Raw genomic sequence first — 19,359 nt, forward strand, 5'->3', positions numbered from 1 at the left:
GCCCCCCAGTACATATTTGTATATTCTTAGTTGTGGGTCCTTCTACTTGTGGCATGTGGGATGCCGCTTCAGCATGGCCTGATGCCATGTCCGCAGGCAGAATCCGAACCGGCGAAACCCTGGGCCGCTGAAGCGGAGTGCATGAACTTAACCACTTGGCCACGGGGCTGGCCCCTAAATCTTCTATTTTATCCCCTTTAGTATTATCACAGTTAAAGTTTATGTCAGATAACTTCAATATTTGCAGCCCCCCACTTGTAGATCTGTTTCTGTTGTATGTTGTTTCTGTTAGTTTTCTTTCATATGATCTTACCTCCTTGTGTGCCTGGTGAGTTTGGATTGTGTGCTTGACCTTGGATTTGCAAACATGCTTGTAGAAATAATTTGAAGCTTAGCTTGATGTTTCCTTTGTATTTGCTTCTCCCAGGTACCTGGGAACGCTGTCAGTGAGGATACCTCAGTCCAGTTTCTGGAACTGAAATTATTTGAGGCTGAGCTGCAGTCCCTGTAAGGGTCCATGTACCTGTGGCTTGCTCTTACCCCTGGAGTGTAGTTCTTCAGGATCCCAACCCGGAGTAAGAGGTGGTCACCAGGGCTCTCACCTTGCAGACCCCTGGCCTCCATTTCCTGTCCCCTGAGTCCGTGAGGTTGTTAATGCTACTGTGTATCCCTCCAGCCTCTGAAATGACAGCAGCCCTAAATGCCAGGCTCAGTCCCTGGGTTTCCATGATTCCTTCCAGCCTGGCGGTTTGTCACTATCTGATTAGGTATCCATTGCCTCAGACAGATGCTTTTTATCTTTTGTCCAGCATTTCTGGTTGTCCCCAGTAGGTAATCTGGTTCCCGTTACCTAGTCTGCCATTAACACAAGTGGAAGTCCTCAGAGAGATCCCATTTTCTTTTGGTTTATTCCCATCAGCATTCAAATGCCTGATTGCTCTTTCCCCATTAGCTATCTTTATTTGTCCCCCTCTACAGCAAAACTCCTCAAAAATATCATTTGTACTTGCGGTCTCCAATTTCTCACGTCCCGTTCTTGCTGAAACCCATTCCAGTCAGTCTTCGGTTCCCGCCACGCCAACAAAAGTATTCCCGTCAAGGTCACTCCTGCCTCAGTGACGCCAAGTCTGATGATCAGTTTTCGGTTGTCCTTATATGTGACATAGCAGCAGTATTTAATGTGGAGCACTTCGCTGTTAAGAGGTTGAGGAGATGAAGCCAAAACCAGCCACGGCGAGTGAGGAGTGGCCCTTCCTTTTCCTCTTTTCCTGCCTTGTCTTTTCTGTAGCGCTTGTTGTCTGGTGGTCTAGTTAACGTACTTGCTTATTTTGATTTTGACCTGACTCAGCTGCTTGATCTCCCCTGTAGAACACAGGCTCCGGGAGGGCAGGGCCCATTGTCTGTTTTGTTCACGAATTTGCCCCTCTGTTTAGAACAGTGTCTGGCACAGCTCAGGCCATCAGTAGATGTTTGCTGAGCAGCTGCTCTCTGGGAAGGAGCAGGCAGGCCCTGTTGAGCCAGCACTCTGAGCACTGCCTCCGCTGGACCCTGTGGCCACTGGGCTTGTAGAGGACTGTGGGACAGAACCTCTGGTGTCAAAAGCCCTGGACAGAGCTTCGAGTAACCATCATTGACAAGTAATTGTTACAGTTTTTAAAGTGCTTTTACATCGCTATCTCATCTGATCCTCACAGCACCTCTGTGACGTAGGTGGGACAGGTACAATTAGTCTCATGTTTCACATGGGGCTCAGAGACAGAAGGGCTTTTTCCAAGGGCACAGAGCAACTTAATAGCAGACCTTGGACTCAAATACAACTCTTGAAAAATGAACAAAACTTTTTTTTCCTGATTATAAAAATTATATAGATGCATTGTAGAAAATTTAGAAGCTACAGAAATGGATAAAGAGGAACATTTAAATTATTATACTACCATGCACATTTTTACATATTTCTTTCCAATCATTTTCTTTTACACAGTTTAGATCACATTGTATCATACAAACTTTGTATCCTGCTTTTTTTTTGGTGAGGAAGATTGGCCCTGAGCTAACATCCATGCCAATCTTCCTTTCTTTTGTATGTGGGGCACTGCCACAACCTGGATTGATGAGTGATGCATAGGTCTGTGCCTGGGATCCAAACCCATGTACCCCAGACCACCGAAGTGGAGCATGTGAACTTAACCCCTATGCCACTAGGCTGGCCCCTGTATCCTGCTTTTTTAACCTACCATTACAAAATAAACATTTCCCTGCTTTTTTGACATCTTGTTTTAATGGCTGCATAATATTCCACCACCTAAATGTACCATAATTTATATAATATTTGATTGCTGGGCATTTAAGTTAAACAACACTTATTTACTTCCTACTATGTGTGAGGTGCTGGGGACTTGAGATGTGACAGTCAAATTAGAAAGTGGATATGTGACAGGGCTTTGGTAAAATAAAGTATGAAAGCATCACATGATGATATTTAACAAAAAAGAAAGAAAAAATCTTTTCAAATAAAAGGAAAGTCCCAACTCCATTTAGATGTGTGTAGGTATGTGAGGGGCGGGTCGGCGGGTGGGAAGGGAGTCTGGCTGGAGCGGGTCAGTCACAGCCAGGGGCAGGCAGTGACCCATTTATGGGCACTAAGGCTTCTGATTCTGGCAGGGGTGTGGGCCGACAGTCCTGCCCGACTCCTTTCCATGTCTTCCTCCTCCATCCCGGCTTCCAGACTCTTCCAGCTGGAGGTGGAGGCCGATGCCCTGGTGAACTTCCAGCAGTATTCTTCCCTGTTGCCGCCCTTCTATGAGAGCTCCAGCCAAGTCCTGCACGCCGAGGTCCTGCAGCAGCTGAGCGACCTCATCCGCAACCACCCCAGCTGGTCGGTGGCCCACTTGGCGGTGGAGTTGGGGATCCGAGAGTGCTTCCATCACAGCCGCGTCATCAGGTGGGTGGGGGGGGACCTTGCCAGGACAGGCAGGAGGACAAGACCATTGGGACAGGGTGTGCACCTGTGTGTGCGGATGGGTGGGGCCATGGGGAGTCTCTCGGTCCTGCCTCAGTTCCTCTCCATAAGGTCAAAAGTTGCCAGAATGTTTGACTTCAGAAAGGGCGGCCTTGCTTCGAGGTTAGAGCAGAGGAATGCTGACCACAGTCAGGAGGAGAAATGTAGCATTTCTGCAGTGCCTCCCAGGCGCCAGGCCCGTGGTAGCTGTTTTATATCCACCATGCACTTGAATCCTCCCAGCGCCCCCATGAAGGATCGTCATCCCAGTGAGGTTGTGTGACCTGTGCAAGGCTGCTCAGCTGGAGAGGGCTGACGAGGCTTCAGATCCTTGGCGTCTCCTTCCAGAGAGCTGGTTGCCCTTCTGGAAGCTGGAGCGCTTCCTTCTGTGTGTCTGTCCACCAGCACTGATATCAGTGGATGCCCCCCGGTGACGGCGCGGTGCTGGCGCAGGACTGCAGCCTGCCCTCTTTCCCGGAGGCAGCCATACCTCTGGTTCTCTGCCCTGAAAGCTCAGTTCAGCTCCCAGGCCCTGAGCTCAGAAACATTCACTGCCCTTGCCAGTTTATAGGCGTCTTCTTGGACATCGTGGCGTTTGATCCCACAGCAGTTCTGTCCATTTCCTGGGGCAGGCACCGCAGGTATTGTTTTTATTTTTGGGTAGATGAGGGTGTTGAAGCCTAGAAAGGTTAGTGAACTGCCCGAGGTTGGTGAGATTTCCGCCTTCTGCAGTCCTTTCTATGTCGGCTCACTGCCTGCTGCAGGCTGGTGTGACCCTAGGGCACATCTCTCATACAGGTGTGCAAACAACTAAAAACTGATGCGGATCACATCAGATGCAAATGAATTGTAACTCAGCCCTCGGTTTGAACCCGCCAGCTCAAGCATGGCGAGGATGCTCTTGCGCTCTCGGCCCCCTTCCCTCTCCTGCACTTGGGTTTCTCAGAGCCCCACCCACCTGGTGCCATGCCCTCTCACCTGCCCGACCCTCACCCACAGCTGCGCCAATAGTGTGGAGAATGAGGGGGGCTGCACCCCCCTGCACCTGGCCTGCCGCAAGGGTGACGGGGAGATCCTGGTGGAGCTGGTACAATACTGCCACGCCCAGATGGACGTCACCGATAACAGCGGAGAGACTGCCTTCCATTACGCTGTCCGGGGTGACAATTCCCAGGTGCTACAGGTGAGCAGGGCTGGGGACACCTCACTGGGTTCAGGTGTCACTCTGGGCCCCTCACTGTCCCCCCTTGGTCCGTGAGGCCTGAGCTCCCTCATGGAGGGTGCACCCCTCCTCTCCCTCCCCACACTTGTCAAGGAGAGACATCCTTGGGCCACTTTGCTCTGACAACCTGGGCAAAGTCCTCCAATGCAACAAACTAAACTCTAGGCCCAGTCCAGTCCGTCCATTTAGTTCCACTTTTCCTGAGCACCTGCTGGGAGCCGGACCTCTGGGCCGGGTGGATTCATCTCAGCCCGTGCCTGGAGGCGCTCATGGTCCATTGGGAGCTGAGCTTAACTTTTTACAGGAACTCAAAGCAAAACAAAACAAAATGTGGATTCATATCTATGATTCGTGCTCTCAGCGGAGGGAACTCTACTCCCGCTGTGGAACTCCACTGTCACTGAGAACCCAGTGCCTGGCGCAGTGGCACGTAGAGCCTGCCTCGATGTGCACAGGGGGCAAGTGCACTCTCTTATCAAGAGTCATGTACAACTGTGGCTGTCCTTTATTGCATGCTCGTCTTGTGCCTGCCCTGTACTGAGTGTCATATGTGTTCTAGTTAATTCTCAAAATACGATTTGTTGGGTAGGGGTCATTATCCTCTCCTCACCAGAGAAACCGAGGCTCAGTGAAGTTAAGAAATGTGCCCAGGGAGGGCCACTGAGCTGTCAGTGGTGGGGCTGGCCCTTGAATCCAGCCTCCCCACTGTGGCCTCACCCTGCCGATAGGCCTAGCTGGTCACACAGGTACACAGGGGTCATAGTGAGCCTATGGAGACAGCAGCCACAAGTGAGGCAATAAAAGCCTCTTGGCTCTCTTTTTATTTTATTTTATTTATTTATTTTTTTTGAGGAAGATTAGCCCTGAGCTAACATCTGCCAATCCTCCTCTTTTTGCTGAGGAAGACTGGCCCTGAGCTAACATCCGTGCCCATCTTCCTCTACTTTATACGTGGGACGCCTACCACAGCATGGCTTGCCAAGCGGTGCCATGTCTGCACCTGGGATCCGAACCAGTGAACCCTGGGCTGCCAAAGCGGAACGTGCACGTTAACCGCTGCGCCACTGGGCCGGCCCCTTGGCTCTCTTTTTAATACCAGTAATTTTTTAAATTGAAAACATAATACCTGCGCATAGCAAAAAAATTCAAGCAAGACAGAGGGTATGCAGTGGGAAGCAAGAATCACTCCCACCAAGGCCCCAGTACCCATCCCTGGATACAGCTTCCTGTTAAGTTTCTCTTTTTTTTTTTTTTTAAAGATTTTATTTTTTTTCCTTTTTCTCCCCAAAGCCCCCCCGGTACATAGTTGTATATTCTTCGTTGTGGGTCCTTCTAGTTGTGGCATGTGGGACGCTGCCTCAGCGTGGCTTGATGAGCAGTGCCATGTCCGCGCCCAGGATTCGAACCAACGAAACACTGGGCCGCCTGCAGCGGAGCGCGCGAACTTAACCACTCGGCCACGGGGCCAGCCCCTAAGTTTCTTGATTCAGAAATTTTTCCTGCATGGCATAGTGATGCCACACCAGCCCCCAGCCAACGCTGGCACCGCTGGTGTCTTTTTTCCCTCCAAGCCTCCTCTCTCTGTTGCTTCCCTTGAAGTTCCTATCAGTGCTCTGGTGGAGTCAAACTTCCCTCCCCCTGAGTCCCCAGAGAGAGAGAATGTCACGGTGGGTGTGAGGGAAGCACTGTGCTCCTGCCCACCCCATGTCATGTGTCAGCTCCTAGGGAAGAATGCCTCAGCTGGCCTGAACCAGGCCAATAACCAAGGGCAGACGCCACTGCACCTGGCCTGCCAGCTGGGGAAGCAGGAGATGGTCCGTGTGCTCCTGCTGTGCAATGCTCGCTGCAACATCATGGGGCCCGGCGGCTGCCCCATCCACACAGCTATGAAGTTCTCCCAGAAGGGGTAAGCCTCCCTCGCCCCCCCCGCCCCGCCCCGCCCCATCCCGCCCCGCCCGGTCAGCTGGGCCTCCAGCTCTCGCCTGGCCAGTCCTCACGCCCAGGTGAGCAGTGGCCTCCATAGGCTCTTTAGATGTTTATCAGGTCCTGGCGCCAAGGGCTGGCCTGGCTCAAAGAAGGTGCTTGATGGATGTGTAGTGGGACTTTATCTCGGTTCACAAACTCCACTGGGGAAAGAATAGAACATTTTTAGTTGTTCTATAATGCACCTTAATTTCTGACCATTAACTTCTCTCTCCCAAACTGGAGAAAACCAGTCTCAATCTTCCCCGGGGTCCCCCCTTGCCACCTCCTCCAGCTGGTGCTCCAGGGCTGGTGTCTCATGCAACCCCAAGTCTCGGAGGGGCCCACCCGACCTGGGTCCCCTTACCCCCGAGCCCACCAGCCTGATCTGAACCCTGCATGGCTGCAGTGCTCTGTGGCTTCTGTGCCCAGCTCGAAGCCCAGGAATGCTTGGCAAGGTAGCCCAGGGCCCCATCTGTTTAGATGTGTCTGTTATTCCTGGCTGGTGGCACTGCTGGGACACAGGTGCCAGGCCCATGTCTTGGGGAGGTCCAGACCACTGTGTCATTTCTTCCCTTCTCCCCAGACCTGAGAAACCCTGGTTTCTAGAAAATTCTTCTCCATGTGGAGTATGTGCATGTGTATGTATGTGTGTGTGCTCGTGTGTGTGTGTGGCTGGGGGGGATGTTAAAGAGATGACTATCTCAAAATATTTCCCAGTGGGCACAGCATCTAGAGTGAATGAATGAATGAATGATTCAGTCAGTCCCTCAGTCCCGGCACCGTGCTAAGCGCTGGCCTTACAGAGATGGATAAGGGAACAGCTCTGGGACAGGGACAGAGAAGTCACCTAGTACCTTCCATGGCTGCCTGCTAGACAGGCAGCCAGAAGAGAGCACAGTGGGCTGCACTCAGGTCGGGGGACAGGCACTCTCGCCCTCCTTCAGGTTTTCCTTCCTTTGGGGTCTGCACCCACCTTGCTGGCCCCCTGGCACTGCCATCCCCTCGAAGGTCTGGTCCAAGCTTGGGCAAACCCTCCTTTCCTTGATTCTCCCTAGCACAACCAAGATGAGCTAGAACTTTCAGAAAGGCTTGGCCAAATGCTTGGAGATGGTACCAACACCGTGCTCACCCCCAGGGGTCAGGTTCCCTAGCTGCAGGTTGCGACCTGAATGGACACTAGTGACGGGGGCTGCTCTTCTATACCCGCGGGCTGGCATGGCAGCCCTGCTCTTGCTGGCTCCAGCTGCCCTAAGCTTGCCTGTCCAGGGCCTGGAATTCTGGGTTCTCCCTCCTCAGGCACCCTCAGCCATGTTCCCTCTCTGCCCCACCCAGGCCTCTCGGGCCAGCTCCGATCATGAGAGGATCATTGCACATCACTTGACACAAGTCGTCTCATGCTGTGGGCGGTGGGCATGCCCTCCTGCTGCACAGTCACATTCCTCGCAGGGCCCCCGAGGGGCCGTCCCTCTGCCCCCATGTGTTAGCCAGCACAGCTGTACTCTGAGAATCACAGAGTGATTTGGGTGACTGAGACTGCTTCCGGCCCAGCTCCAACCTGGGAGCCCCTCTGCTGTTTGTGTCAACTCGGCTGACATTCACAGAGAGCCAGGGTGGGGCCTGGGACTCCAGTTTCACTGAGCATAATGTCCTCAAGGTTCATTGGTGTTGTGGCATGTATCAGAACTTCCTTTTTAAGGCAGAATAATGCTCCATTGTGTGCATGGGCCACATTCTGCTTATCCGTTCATTGGTCAGTGGACACTTGGGTTGCTTCCACCTTTGGGCGGCTGTGCATAATGCTGCTGTGAGCATGGGCTACAAATATCTGTCCAGGCCCCTGCTTTCAGTCCCGTTGGTTTTATACCTCAGACAGGAAAGCAGCTGCCCTCTGAGCTGCCCTGCCTGCTGCTTCCTGCAGGATGCAAGTCCCCGCATGGGACACCAGCAGTGGAGGGGCAGGGGAGAGAGGGCGGCTGTGTGCCAGGCACAGAACCAGGTGCTGAAATGTCTCGTCTCCTTTAATCTCTCCCCCGGCCTGTTAGGACTGTCCCCGCATTGCAGACCAGCTCAGCCACTTGCAGAGGTCACCAGTGAGGGAGCTGGGCTTGACCTCAAGCCTGTCTGACTGTAAAGCCAGCACCAGTGTGAGAGATCATTGCTCATTGGAGTCATCAGGGAAAGCTTCCTGGAGGAGGGGACATGAGCTGGGCCTTGAGGGGCTCAGTGTACCCCTGACATACCATGGTATACATGTTGGTTGGTTTTGTTGCAATTTCATTTGCAGAAACTCCCTAACCAAGAGGTGTAGCCCCGAGTCTGGCCTCTTCCTGCACCAGGCCGCCCCCTGACCTTCCTCACTACCCTGTGGCTCCTCTCTCCCCAGGTGTGCTGAAATGATCATCAGCATGGACAGCAACCAGATCCACAGCAAAGACCCCCACTATGGAGCCAGCCCCCTCCACTGGGCCAAGAACGCGGAGGTAGGTGGAGTCTGAGGGTGCCCAGCGGGTGGGAGCGGGGCAGGGCCCCGGCCCTTTGTTCCTCAGCTCCCACAGGCAGGGGTTCTGAGAGGACTCCGAGGGTGGCACGTGGGTGGTTGACCTCGTAGTGGGCCCCCAGGCAGGTGAGCCCAAGTTGAGATGACATCCTGGCATTGCCCTGCTGCTCGCTGGCATGGTGACGATGTCCCCTCTGCAGCTTCTTCCTGTACGAATGGGGAGTCCTATGGCCTGCCTTTGGTGGTGTTGTGAAGTCAGCGAGTAGTATGTGAGGAAATTCTTCATAAATTGTCAGATGCCTCGCAAACATAAGGTGATGGGTGACGATGATGATGGCTCCAGCTGCATCCACAGAACATCTGGCTGGGCGTCTCCTCTGAGGCCTGTCCCGGAGCCATGCTCTGCACCCCGGGAGGGTGGAGACCTCTGGTCTCTCGTCTCCAGGAAGCACAGCTCGGCAGTGCTCCGGGTGCCCCCAAAGAGCATGGCTTGCTCGTCAGCCTGGTGGGCCTGGAGGGAGGAGATTACACCTCTGCTGGGCGCCTTCTTCGTGCCAGGAGCTAGACACCAGTCAGGCCCTTTCGTGTATGTTTGCTCATTCACTGTCACCCACTCTGTGAGGTGGAAACTTGCATCCCCATTTCACAGCAGAGAAAACTGAGGTGCAGAGGGGTGCAGTGACCCAGCCAGGCTCAGACAACTGCGATGAAGTGGGGCTGAGCTTTGGGCTCCAAAGTCCAGGCTCTTGAGCATGGCCCCAGGCCCCCCGGGGCTGCTGGGCGAGCAAGGGTGTGTGCTGCTAAGGCCCAGGGAGGGGTCATACCTGTGCTGGGTCCCAGGGAGGGTCACAGGGAGTGGGGCACTTCTGGGACAGGGCCCAGAGGAATGCTTGTAGGGAGAGATGGGGTCCTGTGCGCTCCAGGAAAGGACCCAGAAGCTTCTTAAAACAGTCAGCACATCCTCAGCTTTTTGTCCTCTAGTTCCTGCGGTGCTGATGGAGTGGGAGCCAAGGTCTAGGGCCACCCCCAGACCTGGGGCCTGCCTCCTCGGTTCTTCTTGTTGCTAGAGCTTTCCAGAGGCCCGGTACCTGAAGGCGTGTCAGGGAGGAAGTGGCAGTGCCCCGATGCTGCCAGGTGCTACGCAGGTCGCAGCTGCTCCCAGTGCCCCACTGACTCGGGCCTGACCCTGCCTCCCACAGATGGCCCGCATGCTGCTGAAACGGGGCTGCGACGTGAACAACACCAGCTCTGCAGGGAACACAGCCTTGCATGTGGCCGTGATGCGCAACCGCTTCGACTGCGTCATGGTGTTGCTGACCCACGGGGCCCACGCCGATGCCCGCGGAGAGCACGGCAACACGCCGCTGCACCTGGCTATGTCGGTGAGCCCGAGCCCTGCCGTCCTCCCACGCACGGCCCCAGCTGAGTGCCCATGTGGTGGGGATGCCTGAGGACCGGCAGGGCTGGAGCCCTCCCACGCTGCCCTTATCCTCAGCTGCTTAGAATCTTCTTACCTTCTGAGACTCAGTTCAGACCCTGCCTCCTCCCTCAGGAAGCCTTCCGTGTATCCCAGTCAGCCCAAAATCACGTCTCCTTCCTCTGCGCTCTGGTACCCCTCACTCTCGTGCCTGCCACTTGACACTTGCGTGGTGTGAGAGGGAAAGTACAGCTCTGGCTCCTGCCTGTGACCTTGGGTAACTCACGTCACCTCTGTCTGCCTTGATTTCCTCCTCTGGAAAGGGGAGGTGCAGGGACCCGGGTGGCAGAGTGAGGGGAGTAAATGGTAGACGGCTGGTCTGAGGAATGTCTAACAACACGCAGCTCCTGGCGCGGAGTGAGCCTCCCACAGATGTTCCTCCTTCCCGGCACCGTTAGGGGAAGACGTCCATCTGCATGTTGTTCTTGCCTGCCTGGTGGACCGTGGCTGCTGGAAGGCAGGGCCTGCTTGAACATCTCAGTAGCCCATGGGAGGTGTTGGCCACGTTTTTTGGTTTGTTGTAGAACACGGTCCCTGCCCTTAGAGCCCCTGCCATCTGGCTAGACGACTACGGCACGAACATGGTAAATGCGGGGAGGGAGTGTCACTGCGTTACAGGCAGGGTGTGTGTGTGTGTGCTATAGCAATGTCACATGTACACCAGTCTCGGAGGGATAGAATCGGAGAGACTCTGGGACTCTAAAAGAAGTAGATTTATGACAAATTCTGTGACATCTTGCTTTATACCGAAGGCCATAACCATGGAGGAGATACTGTTGCCCAAGAGGCGGAAACTAGAAATGAAACCGTGGACGTTTTTTGCACTGAGTGGGCCCTTAGAATGATCTGGTTCAGCAGCTCTCGAACTTTTTGGTCTATGTGGTCCCTTTATGCTCTTAAAGATTACCGAGGATCCCAAAGAGTTTTTGTTTATATGGATTTTTGTGTGTCTGTATTTACCATATTAGAAATTAAAAGTGAGACATTTTCAAAATACTTATTAATTCATTTAAAAATAATAATGAACCAATCACATGCTAACATAAGTAGCGTTTTTTTATGAAAAACAACTTTATTTTCCAAAACAAAAAATAACCGGCTGAGAAGAGTTGGCGTCGTTTTACATTTTGGCGAAACTTTTGAGTGCCTGGCCTCGGAGAAGACGTTGATTCTCCCATCTTCTACTACGTTCATTCTGTTGCTATATGTTGTTGAATGTGTGCTGAGGAACGTGAAGAAAATCTGGCCTCACCTAGATACGTAGTTGGACAAGATGTGTAGCTGTGCCTTTTCAGATCCTCGAGAATGTTCTTCCTCGCTATTACACTGAAACTCGATGGGGGGTAGTTTCTGACAGGTTGGTACCAGTGGGCGCTCTAAAACCATCTCCGTGACTTTTCACACTTTGTTACCTTGAAATCCTTTGGCATCTCTTGCGCTTTGCATGGATCTTTCTACCCATGCACGATTTCGTGTCATCCTTGGAAAATACTGGTTCACCAGGTACGCATGGCTTCCAAATGTTGACCCATTTCCTTATACAGTTTCAAAACCCCACATCTGTAAATATCACCACCGATCTCATCAGAAAAGTCTTTCAGTTTTGGGAAACTGTCAAGCCCGTCACGTCACATAGAAGTTTTCCGGAATTCCAATTTTTGTTTGAAAGCTGGGATTTTATCATTGGCACAAAATACTGCCGGTTGTTTTTCTTGAGGTGACACACTCACTGCATTCGCTTTTGGGAAATTCTCCTAAATACCCGAGGCTGAACAATGGTGGTCTGTCTGTCGGCTGTTCTCTCAAGTAGAGACGGTGTTCCGTGGGAAGAAGCAGCTAGTTCTGCTCGCAACTCAAACAATCGCACGAGCGCTCTTCCTCAGGACAACGTCATGCGTGGGTAAACCACAGAAAGCTTTGTCCATGCTCTCCACGTTGTGACACTGAACACGCAGTGTCGCAGTTGAAATAATTAACAATTCTTACTGCTTCATCAGGGGCATTCTTAAGTGGCTGGCTTTTTAATTAATTTCTTTGTCTTTTACTGTGAGCGCGTGGCAGAGAGGAAACCATGATGACTGTTGGTTTGGCGCCACTGCCTTGCTTGGTGCTAGGCACCAGCAGTTTTATCCACCATTGTTTTTACATCATAGGTGCAAAAGGCAAGCAACATCTTTTTTTTTTTTTTTTTTGAGGAAGACTGGCCCTGAGCTAACATCCATGCCCGACTTCCTCTACTTTATATGTGGGATGCTGCCACAGCATGGTTTGCCAAGCAGTGCCATGTCCATGCCCGGGATCCGAACCGGTGAACCCCAGGCCGCAGAAGCGGAACGTGTGCACTTAACTGCTGCGCCACCAGGCCAGCCCTGGCAAGCAGCATCTTGATATTTTTATGAAGACAGTTTTAGTCTCGCAAACCCTTTGAAGAGTCTCATGCATCCATGGGTCCACGGATCTTACTTTGAGAACTGCAGGTGTGGTTCATGGTTTCCCATTCTTCAGTCACTTGCATACCATTTTCACAGTTTCTGGCACATTCATGAACCACTTTTATAATTAGGTACTTAATCATTTCTTTAAGTTGGCTTGCTTTTAAACTTACTTAAATTTATTTTGAAGGAAATGTTATACAGTCACGTGCTGCATAACAAAATTTCCGTCAATGATGGACCGAATATATGACGGTGGTCCCATAAGATTAGTCCCAGAGAGCCTAGGTGTGTAGTAGGCTGTACCTTCTAGGTTTGTGTAAGCACACGCGATGATGTTCACACAAAGACGACATTGCCTAACGACGCAGCTCTCAGAATGTGTCCCCGTCGTTAAGCGATGCAGGACTTTATCACTACCGTAAGCTGTAAACCGGTGCCACAAATAGAAGGTAGCCAGAAACAAAGTGCATAACTCATGATTAAAATGCACATATTTAGCTGTGCCCATATAAATCCTCACGGTGCATAAACAACTGTTTGGAAAACTCCATTCCATCTCCTCATTCTCCGGGCAAGGGAGTCAGGCCCCGAGAAGAGGGAGGTGGTAAGACCAGAGCTCAGGCCTCCAGCAGCCAGTCAGTTGGTTTGTCCTGGGAGCCATGCCCTGCCCCGCCGCCCAGCCTCCAAATGTTCACTGCCTAGTGCTGTGTGGAGGGGAGCGTGCCTCAGGGCTGCCACTGGGGGACTTGTGCTTGGTTACCCCCTTGGAACTGGCACCCTGGACCGGATGGGTCCAGCCTTCTCTTTGCTCACTCACCCTCTCCCTGCTACTCCCAAAAGCGATCAGCAGCTGACCCTTCAGTCTCCCCATGGCTCCTGGGTCAGGGGTAATAGATGCATTGCTTCCTTCAAGGAGGAGCTGGTGGGGGTGGGGACTGGGGTGGGTCACTTCCAGTTCCTGCCGGGGTTGATAAACCCTCTCCTGGGGATGCTCGTAAGCCTGTTTGTCAGGGCACCACCTTCAAGCGTAGACCTTGGAGGGGCTCAGATCAAAGGGTTGCGGTGTCTCCCTGTGCTGATGAGAGCCCCACCGGGCTGATGGGTAGAGTGGAAGAGGCCGAGGGTCCTTTTTCTCTTCATTTCTCTGAGCTGTGGCTTATTTTCCCCTTACTCCATCCTTAACAGAAAGACAACGTGGAGATGGTCAAGGCCCTCATTGTGTTTGGAGCAGAGGTGGACACCCCAAATGACTCTGGGGAGACTCCTGCCTTACTAGCCTCCAAGATCAGCAAACGTATGTGCTCTGCCCTCTGGGACCAGGTTAGGGGCGGGGGTGTGTGCAGGGACTAGGGAGGAGGGAAGTCCCAGGCTTCGGGTGCCAGCGTCCTGTCCAGGACCCGCCCCCAGTTGCTCCCTGCACTGAGTGGCTGGGGGGCTGAGAGGGGAAGCCTGCTCTGCCAAGAACAGGGGTCCTGACCGGTAGAAGGAGCCCGCCAAGGAGCTTGCCAAACCAGTATCCTCTTCTGTGGGGCCCCCATCCCACCTCAGGGTGCCGGGACCCCCAGGGCGGGGGGATAGGCAGCAGCAACAGCCCTCTTCCCCACTCCTGGGAATTCACTAATAGGACCACTTGCAAGAACAACCATGGGTCGACGCATGCGCTGCACTTTGCAAGTACGTGTGCATGCCCTCGTGCACACAGGCATGCTGCACGCACTGCATGCTCGCTCGGCGAGCCTTGGCTTCAGGGCTGGAACAAGCAGATCCCCCTCCTTAGAAGACTGGAGCCCCCTCTGGAGGTCTTCAGGGAGCTGTGGAGGTTGCTGTGGGTATTTGCCCGATAGTGTGTGTGAGCGTGCATGTGCGTGCATACAAGCATGCATGTGCGTGCATGTGCGCACTACTTTCTGTGGCATCCTTTTCAGTTATCCCATCCGTCAGATGGGAGGAAATGCCCACTGGCCAGCTGGTTAGTCCCTTTCCAGCTCTGAAAGGGACTCTCCATTCAGCAGTTGTGAAAATTGCTGACCATGGAGGTGGGAGTCCTGCTTTCTTGACTGGAGTCAAAGGGGAAGAGGGAATTCCCAAAATACCTGGGCAGGGCCACACCGACTTCTTCCCTTTGCCCTGGTTGAGTCCCGGTGCCTTCTCTGGCCCTAGAAGCTGCGTGTGCCCCAGGAAGCTGCTTTGGTTGTAACAGACCAGAGTCAGCACACCTGTCGGGGTGGGGTCAGGCCTCCAGGGCACCCCGGTTCCCCCATGTCCCCAGGCATCCTGGTGGATAGGAGAGGGGACGTGTGTGGAAGGAGTGGCCTCTCACTTGTATGTTGACATCGTTTCTGATCCTGTGTGATCTCCCCCTCCCCACACCATGAGAAGTTGTCACTAGGAAGGCGCTCTTAACTCTGCTGAGAACTGTAGGGGCCGACTGCCAGTTGCCACTCGTCTCGGTGGTCCCCGTGCAGCAGGGCTCCGCGGCAGCACACCACCGCGTCTCCCTGGAAAGATCTCAGCCCCCACCGATCAGCTTAAATAACCTAGGTAGGCCTCTGCCCTGTCACGGTCCCTCCTGTCCTGCTGTCCACCTGGTTCTCAGGCACTTGGGGAGAGCAGTCCTGATCAGAAGGAAACAGGCCCCAGGGCAGAAGTCGCTGAAGGGAGCTAGGGAGGGTGGAGCGGGATCTGTAGCCTCCGGAGGCAGCCAGCAGCCCACAGAGCCCTGAGGCCGGCGGTGGGGGGGGGGGGGGGGGGGTCCCTGGCTCATGGCCCACAGTCCATCTTCCCTGAGAGGATGTCCTGGACACAGGTCTCAGGTCTGGGCATCCCCATGGCATCCATGAGGTGGGCGCTTCTGTGGCCTCTCGGTGTCCCCTGGGAGCTCAGGGTGGGCGGTGAGGAGCGCTGTCGCTGGCCCTCTGGCTTCAATGAGGAGTGTTTCTGCCACACTGCTGAGTCTCCGTCAGGCCTGAGGCCCGCGTGCTCCCCCGTCAGCCCCTTCAGTGACCTACAGGCTTTTGACGTTGGCCAGGCAATCGGCAGTCTGCTGTGTGCATCGTTACTGCCTGTGCAAACGGCCCCTTAGGAGTCGGGGGGCCTTTCTCTGGGCTTTCTGTGGGCTGGCCCACCCAGGGCCCTAGATTGTTTGGGAGCAGGGTCCCCTGAATAGGGCAGTCAGGAGCTGACCCTTGGCAAGCCAGCTTTTTTTTTTTTTTTTTTTGCTGTTGGCGAAGCAGACTCCAGCACCTCTGGACAGGATAGCCCAGCCACAGTCAGTCCTTCTGGCTCTGCCTCTCTCTGCCCCTTGCCCATCCACTTCCAGGACCTGCCCCCAATCTTTATCTCTCAATTTTACAGGCAGTCAGTCACCCAAACCAGGCTGGATGGTGGGCCTGGGCACGGCATCAGATGGGTAATGCCCTGGCCCTAGAGGGCCGCAGAGCCTGGCCACACCCGCTAGCTGTAGCTCTGCTTCCCTCTTCTTCTCTTTCTCAGCTGCACACCCAGACACATGCTCCCTTCCTTACCGCCTTCTCCCCGCACTCGGTCCACTGCCTCTCCCGGCTGGTCGCCTGCTTATCTGGTCCACTCTCTGGCCACTTGCCCTGGTTGAGGGGACCCCGCCTTGCAGCCTGCCTTCCTGCTTTGCTGCTTTCTGCTCCATGCACAGTGGTGGGGAGGGTCCGACAGAATCTGGATGATGTGGCATCGCTGGGCCAGGCACCTGGGGCTGGGCTGCTTGTCACGAGGGCAGCTACTCCATTGGGTGGACCTTGGGCACAGGGGAAAACGTGAACAGAGTGGACGGGTACATCCTAGGCCGCTGAGGAAATTTCCAGACCTGGGATCAGGACCGGGGGCATCTGAAGAATGGTCGGGGTATCTCCCTTCATTCATGGAGTTAAACCCCGAGGAACGTCCTGACTCAGCCGTTTTGTCTAAATGACCTTGGACGAGTCAAGTAACCTGTTTGAGCCTCGTCTGTGGGTTGGGAATGATGCTTCTGGTGATGGCGGGTGTCGGCAGTGCCGGCCCGATGCATGAGCGTTCTGTGAACTGCGAGGCGCAGGACACGACAGGGGCGCTTGTGCTTCAGGGCTTTGGGAGGACGGCGTTGAGGAGAAGCCGGGGAGGCCGGGCAGGGGGGCCCCTTCCCAGAGCAGTGGGCTCCCCTTTGCGTTCCAGCCCGTTTCTCCCTGAGGGGCCTGTGGGCTCTGGATTAGCTGTATCCTGGGACAAAGAGCCCTTCCTGGGGGCAGGAGGCAGATGCTCCTGCTAGGGGCAGTGGTGGGAGGGCGCAGCTCCAGTTCGCTCTCAGGACCCTCGGGGTGGCAGGGACTGGCCCCTGCCTGGCCCCAGCCCACCCTGCCCTGTGCCTCGCAGAACTGCAGGACCTCATGCACATCTCCCGGGCCCGGAAGCCGACATTCATCCTGAGCTCCATGCGGGACGAGAAGCGGACGTAAGTGGAGGGGGGAGGGGGCCCCACAGGGGGCTCGGGCTCCTGTCTAGTCGTCACCACAGCCCTGCGTGGGAGCTCACGTCTTCAGTAGCTCACAGCCAAGAGACTGAGTCTTTAGAGAGTCTGGGCCTGCTGCTTCACCAGTGACCGTGCAGGCTCTGGGTCACACAGTAGAGCTGGCTGCAGTCCTGTCCCTGCCCTCTGTGGCCCTGTCGTGGTTTGTCCAGGGAGATGGCCCCGATGCCCCTGGAGAGAGACCTCCGTTGCTGAAGTGCTGAGCCTACTTGCCTCTGAGTCCACCCCACTCTGGACCCCTCCTCCCTCCACAGAGCTAGTGGGGTGGACTGGTTTCCCAAGCACCCGCTGGATACGCAGGCCCATCCTGGCAGGCAGGCCTGGGTGATGGGCACAAAGAGAAGAAGCCCAAGCGCTGTCCTGGAGGACCTTCCCTGGCGCCTAGAATCAGTGCCTGCCGGCTCGGCAAATTACCAGGACAAACGTGTTTCCCACTGACTATGCTTTGCCCGCCCCGCCCTTCGTAAGACAGTTGGCTTCTTCTGTTTATTGCTATCCCGTGTTCCTCACAGCCCTCCTGGGGGGTATTAGTAGCTTTGTTTTACAAATGCAGAACATGAGTCCCCGAGAGATTAAGTGCTTCCCTCAAGGTCACAGAGTGAGTGTCCAGGTCTTTGAGTCCATGCCCTTTCTGTGACTGCAGCCTCTGTTCCGGCTGTGTCCCTGGTCCAGCCCTGCAGGGAAAATTCCCTCCCGGAAGCAGATGCAGCCCCTCTCCGTGGGCCAGGCAGCCGCACCTCGCCACTCTGCTTCTCCTCTCCTGAAGGAGCCGCCTCCAGTTGGCATATCCCACTTGTTTCACTGCCGCCCTGTAATATGTGCCCTGGGGGTGACTGCCCATCAGCGTTCTCACCCTTGCCTCCCACTGCACATGCTGTGCACACCCACACGTCTGTGCAGGGATTAGGAGGGTCCCAGAGGGATTGGAGGAGAGGACGCAGATTTTCCACCAAGACCCAGGGAGTCTGCCTGAGCCTGAGCACCCTCCCTGGAGGTGGGGCTGAGGCGAGAGTCAGGACACCCCTGTGGGGACCGCCGCACGCGGGTCTCTGAGTTACATAGCTCAGCCCTGCTCCCTGGGTCAATCCCTCTATTGCCAGCCCCGCGTGCTCGGAAGGGCTCTTGCATGTTTGCTCTGGCCCCCCTGGCCAGGGGCCCTGCAGGCCTCCAGTGACAGCACAGCCTCCCCTGCCACCCTCTGGGCTTGCTGTAGAGCTGGGCAGCTTGTCCAGGAAAAGACGAGGGAACCTGGAGGCGGGCCACACTGGCTGCCTTCATTCACCAGCTGCCTATTGGGCACGTCCCATGCACACTGGATCCGTAGCATTGCACAGAGCAGAGCTGGTCCCTGCCCTCAGGGCGCTTCCAGCCCAGCTGGGGAGAAAGACAGTAAACAAGAGGACAAGAAATGGTTCCTTATGGAAGTGAGAAGTGCTTTACCCTGAGGAGGTGGCTGAGGCAGCAGCGGGCGGAGCTGGAGGGTCCTGACTGCGTCAGGGCAGGCTTCTTCCAGCAGTGACATTTAAGATGAGGAGGAGACCAACAGGAAGTTTCCGGCTCTGAGCACAGACTGTGGAGGGCTTCCCCTGGGGCAAGGAGCTGGGCATGGCAGGACCCAGGGAGGCATGTCAGGGCGTATTGGAGAGTGGGGGACTCAGGAGTCAGCAGCCCCAGGTCCAGATCCCGCAACATCACTTAGCACCCGTGTGACTCTGGTCGGCCACCTAACCTCAGCTTCGTTCCTTCATTCCTGCACAGACATGTGCGGGTTAACAGGCAGTGCCTGCCTCAGAGGGGTTTGGGACATTTAAATGAATTCATACTGGTGGAAGCCCCTCACAGCCTAATAGCTCCTGGCACATAGAGGGTCCTTTCTCTTCCCTCCCCTGCTGCTCCCCCCCACCCATGGAGGGTCCTGACCCTGCTCCTCTGCCCATTCCTGGCCAGCTGTAGGATACCAGCCTGTTGAAATCAGACTTTTGTCTGGCGTCGGCTCCTGGTACTGGGAATCTAGACCTGTCCCCAGGGAGCTCCCTGTCCAGAGTTGGGGGACAGACCCAGGGTTCTGCTGAAGTGGCGCCTGGCCAGTGAGGCCTTCCCTGCACCTGCCCCCCTCACCCTCCTCTGTCACATTTTTCACTGCCCCCCCCCCCCCCCCCCCCCCCCCCCCCCGCGGGGGTTTTTTTCCCCCCCCCCCCCCCCCGTGTCACACACAGGCTGTGAGGGCTTGG

The 19,359-nt window shown here is 55.0% G+C and overlaps 1 protein-coding gene across 11 annotated transcripts in view; it reads left to right on the top strand.

The window, feature by feature from the left end:
• The window catches only part of PLA2G6 (phospholipase A2 group VI), a 55,693-nt gene that overhangs the window by 21,445 nt on the left and 14,889 nt on the right, over positions 1-19,359 (top strand). For 10 of the 11 annotated variants that reach the window (XM_046646661.1, XM_046646651.1, XM_046646659.1 and 7 more), the window contains exons 3-10: positions 2,726-2,941; positions 3,998-4,181; positions 5,939-6,126; positions 8,569-8,665; positions 9,882-10,064; positions 13,780-13,888; positions 14,974-15,135; positions 16,975-17,053. In XM_046646661.1, coding sequence (XP_046502617.1) covers positions 2,726-2,941; positions 3,998-4,181; positions 5,939-6,126; positions 8,569-8,665; positions 9,882-10,064; positions 13,780-13,888; positions 14,974-15,135; positions 16,975-17,053 — 1,218 coding nt within the window. The remainder of the gene's footprint in view (positions 1-2,725; positions 2,942-3,997; positions 4,182-5,938; positions 6,127-8,568; positions 8,666-9,881; positions 10,065-13,779; positions 13,889-14,973; positions 15,136-16,974; positions 17,054-19,359) is intronic. The other variant, XM_046646660.1, reaches the window with a different exon arrangement.

The sequence above is a fragment of the Equus quagga genome, chromosome 19 (assembly GCF_021613505.1).
Source record: "Equus quagga isolate Etosha38 chromosome 19, UCLA_HA_Equagga_1.0, whole genome shotgun sequence".
Classification (NCBI taxonomy): Eukaryota; Metazoa; Chordata; class Mammalia; order Perissodactyla; family Equidae; genus Equus; species Equus quagga.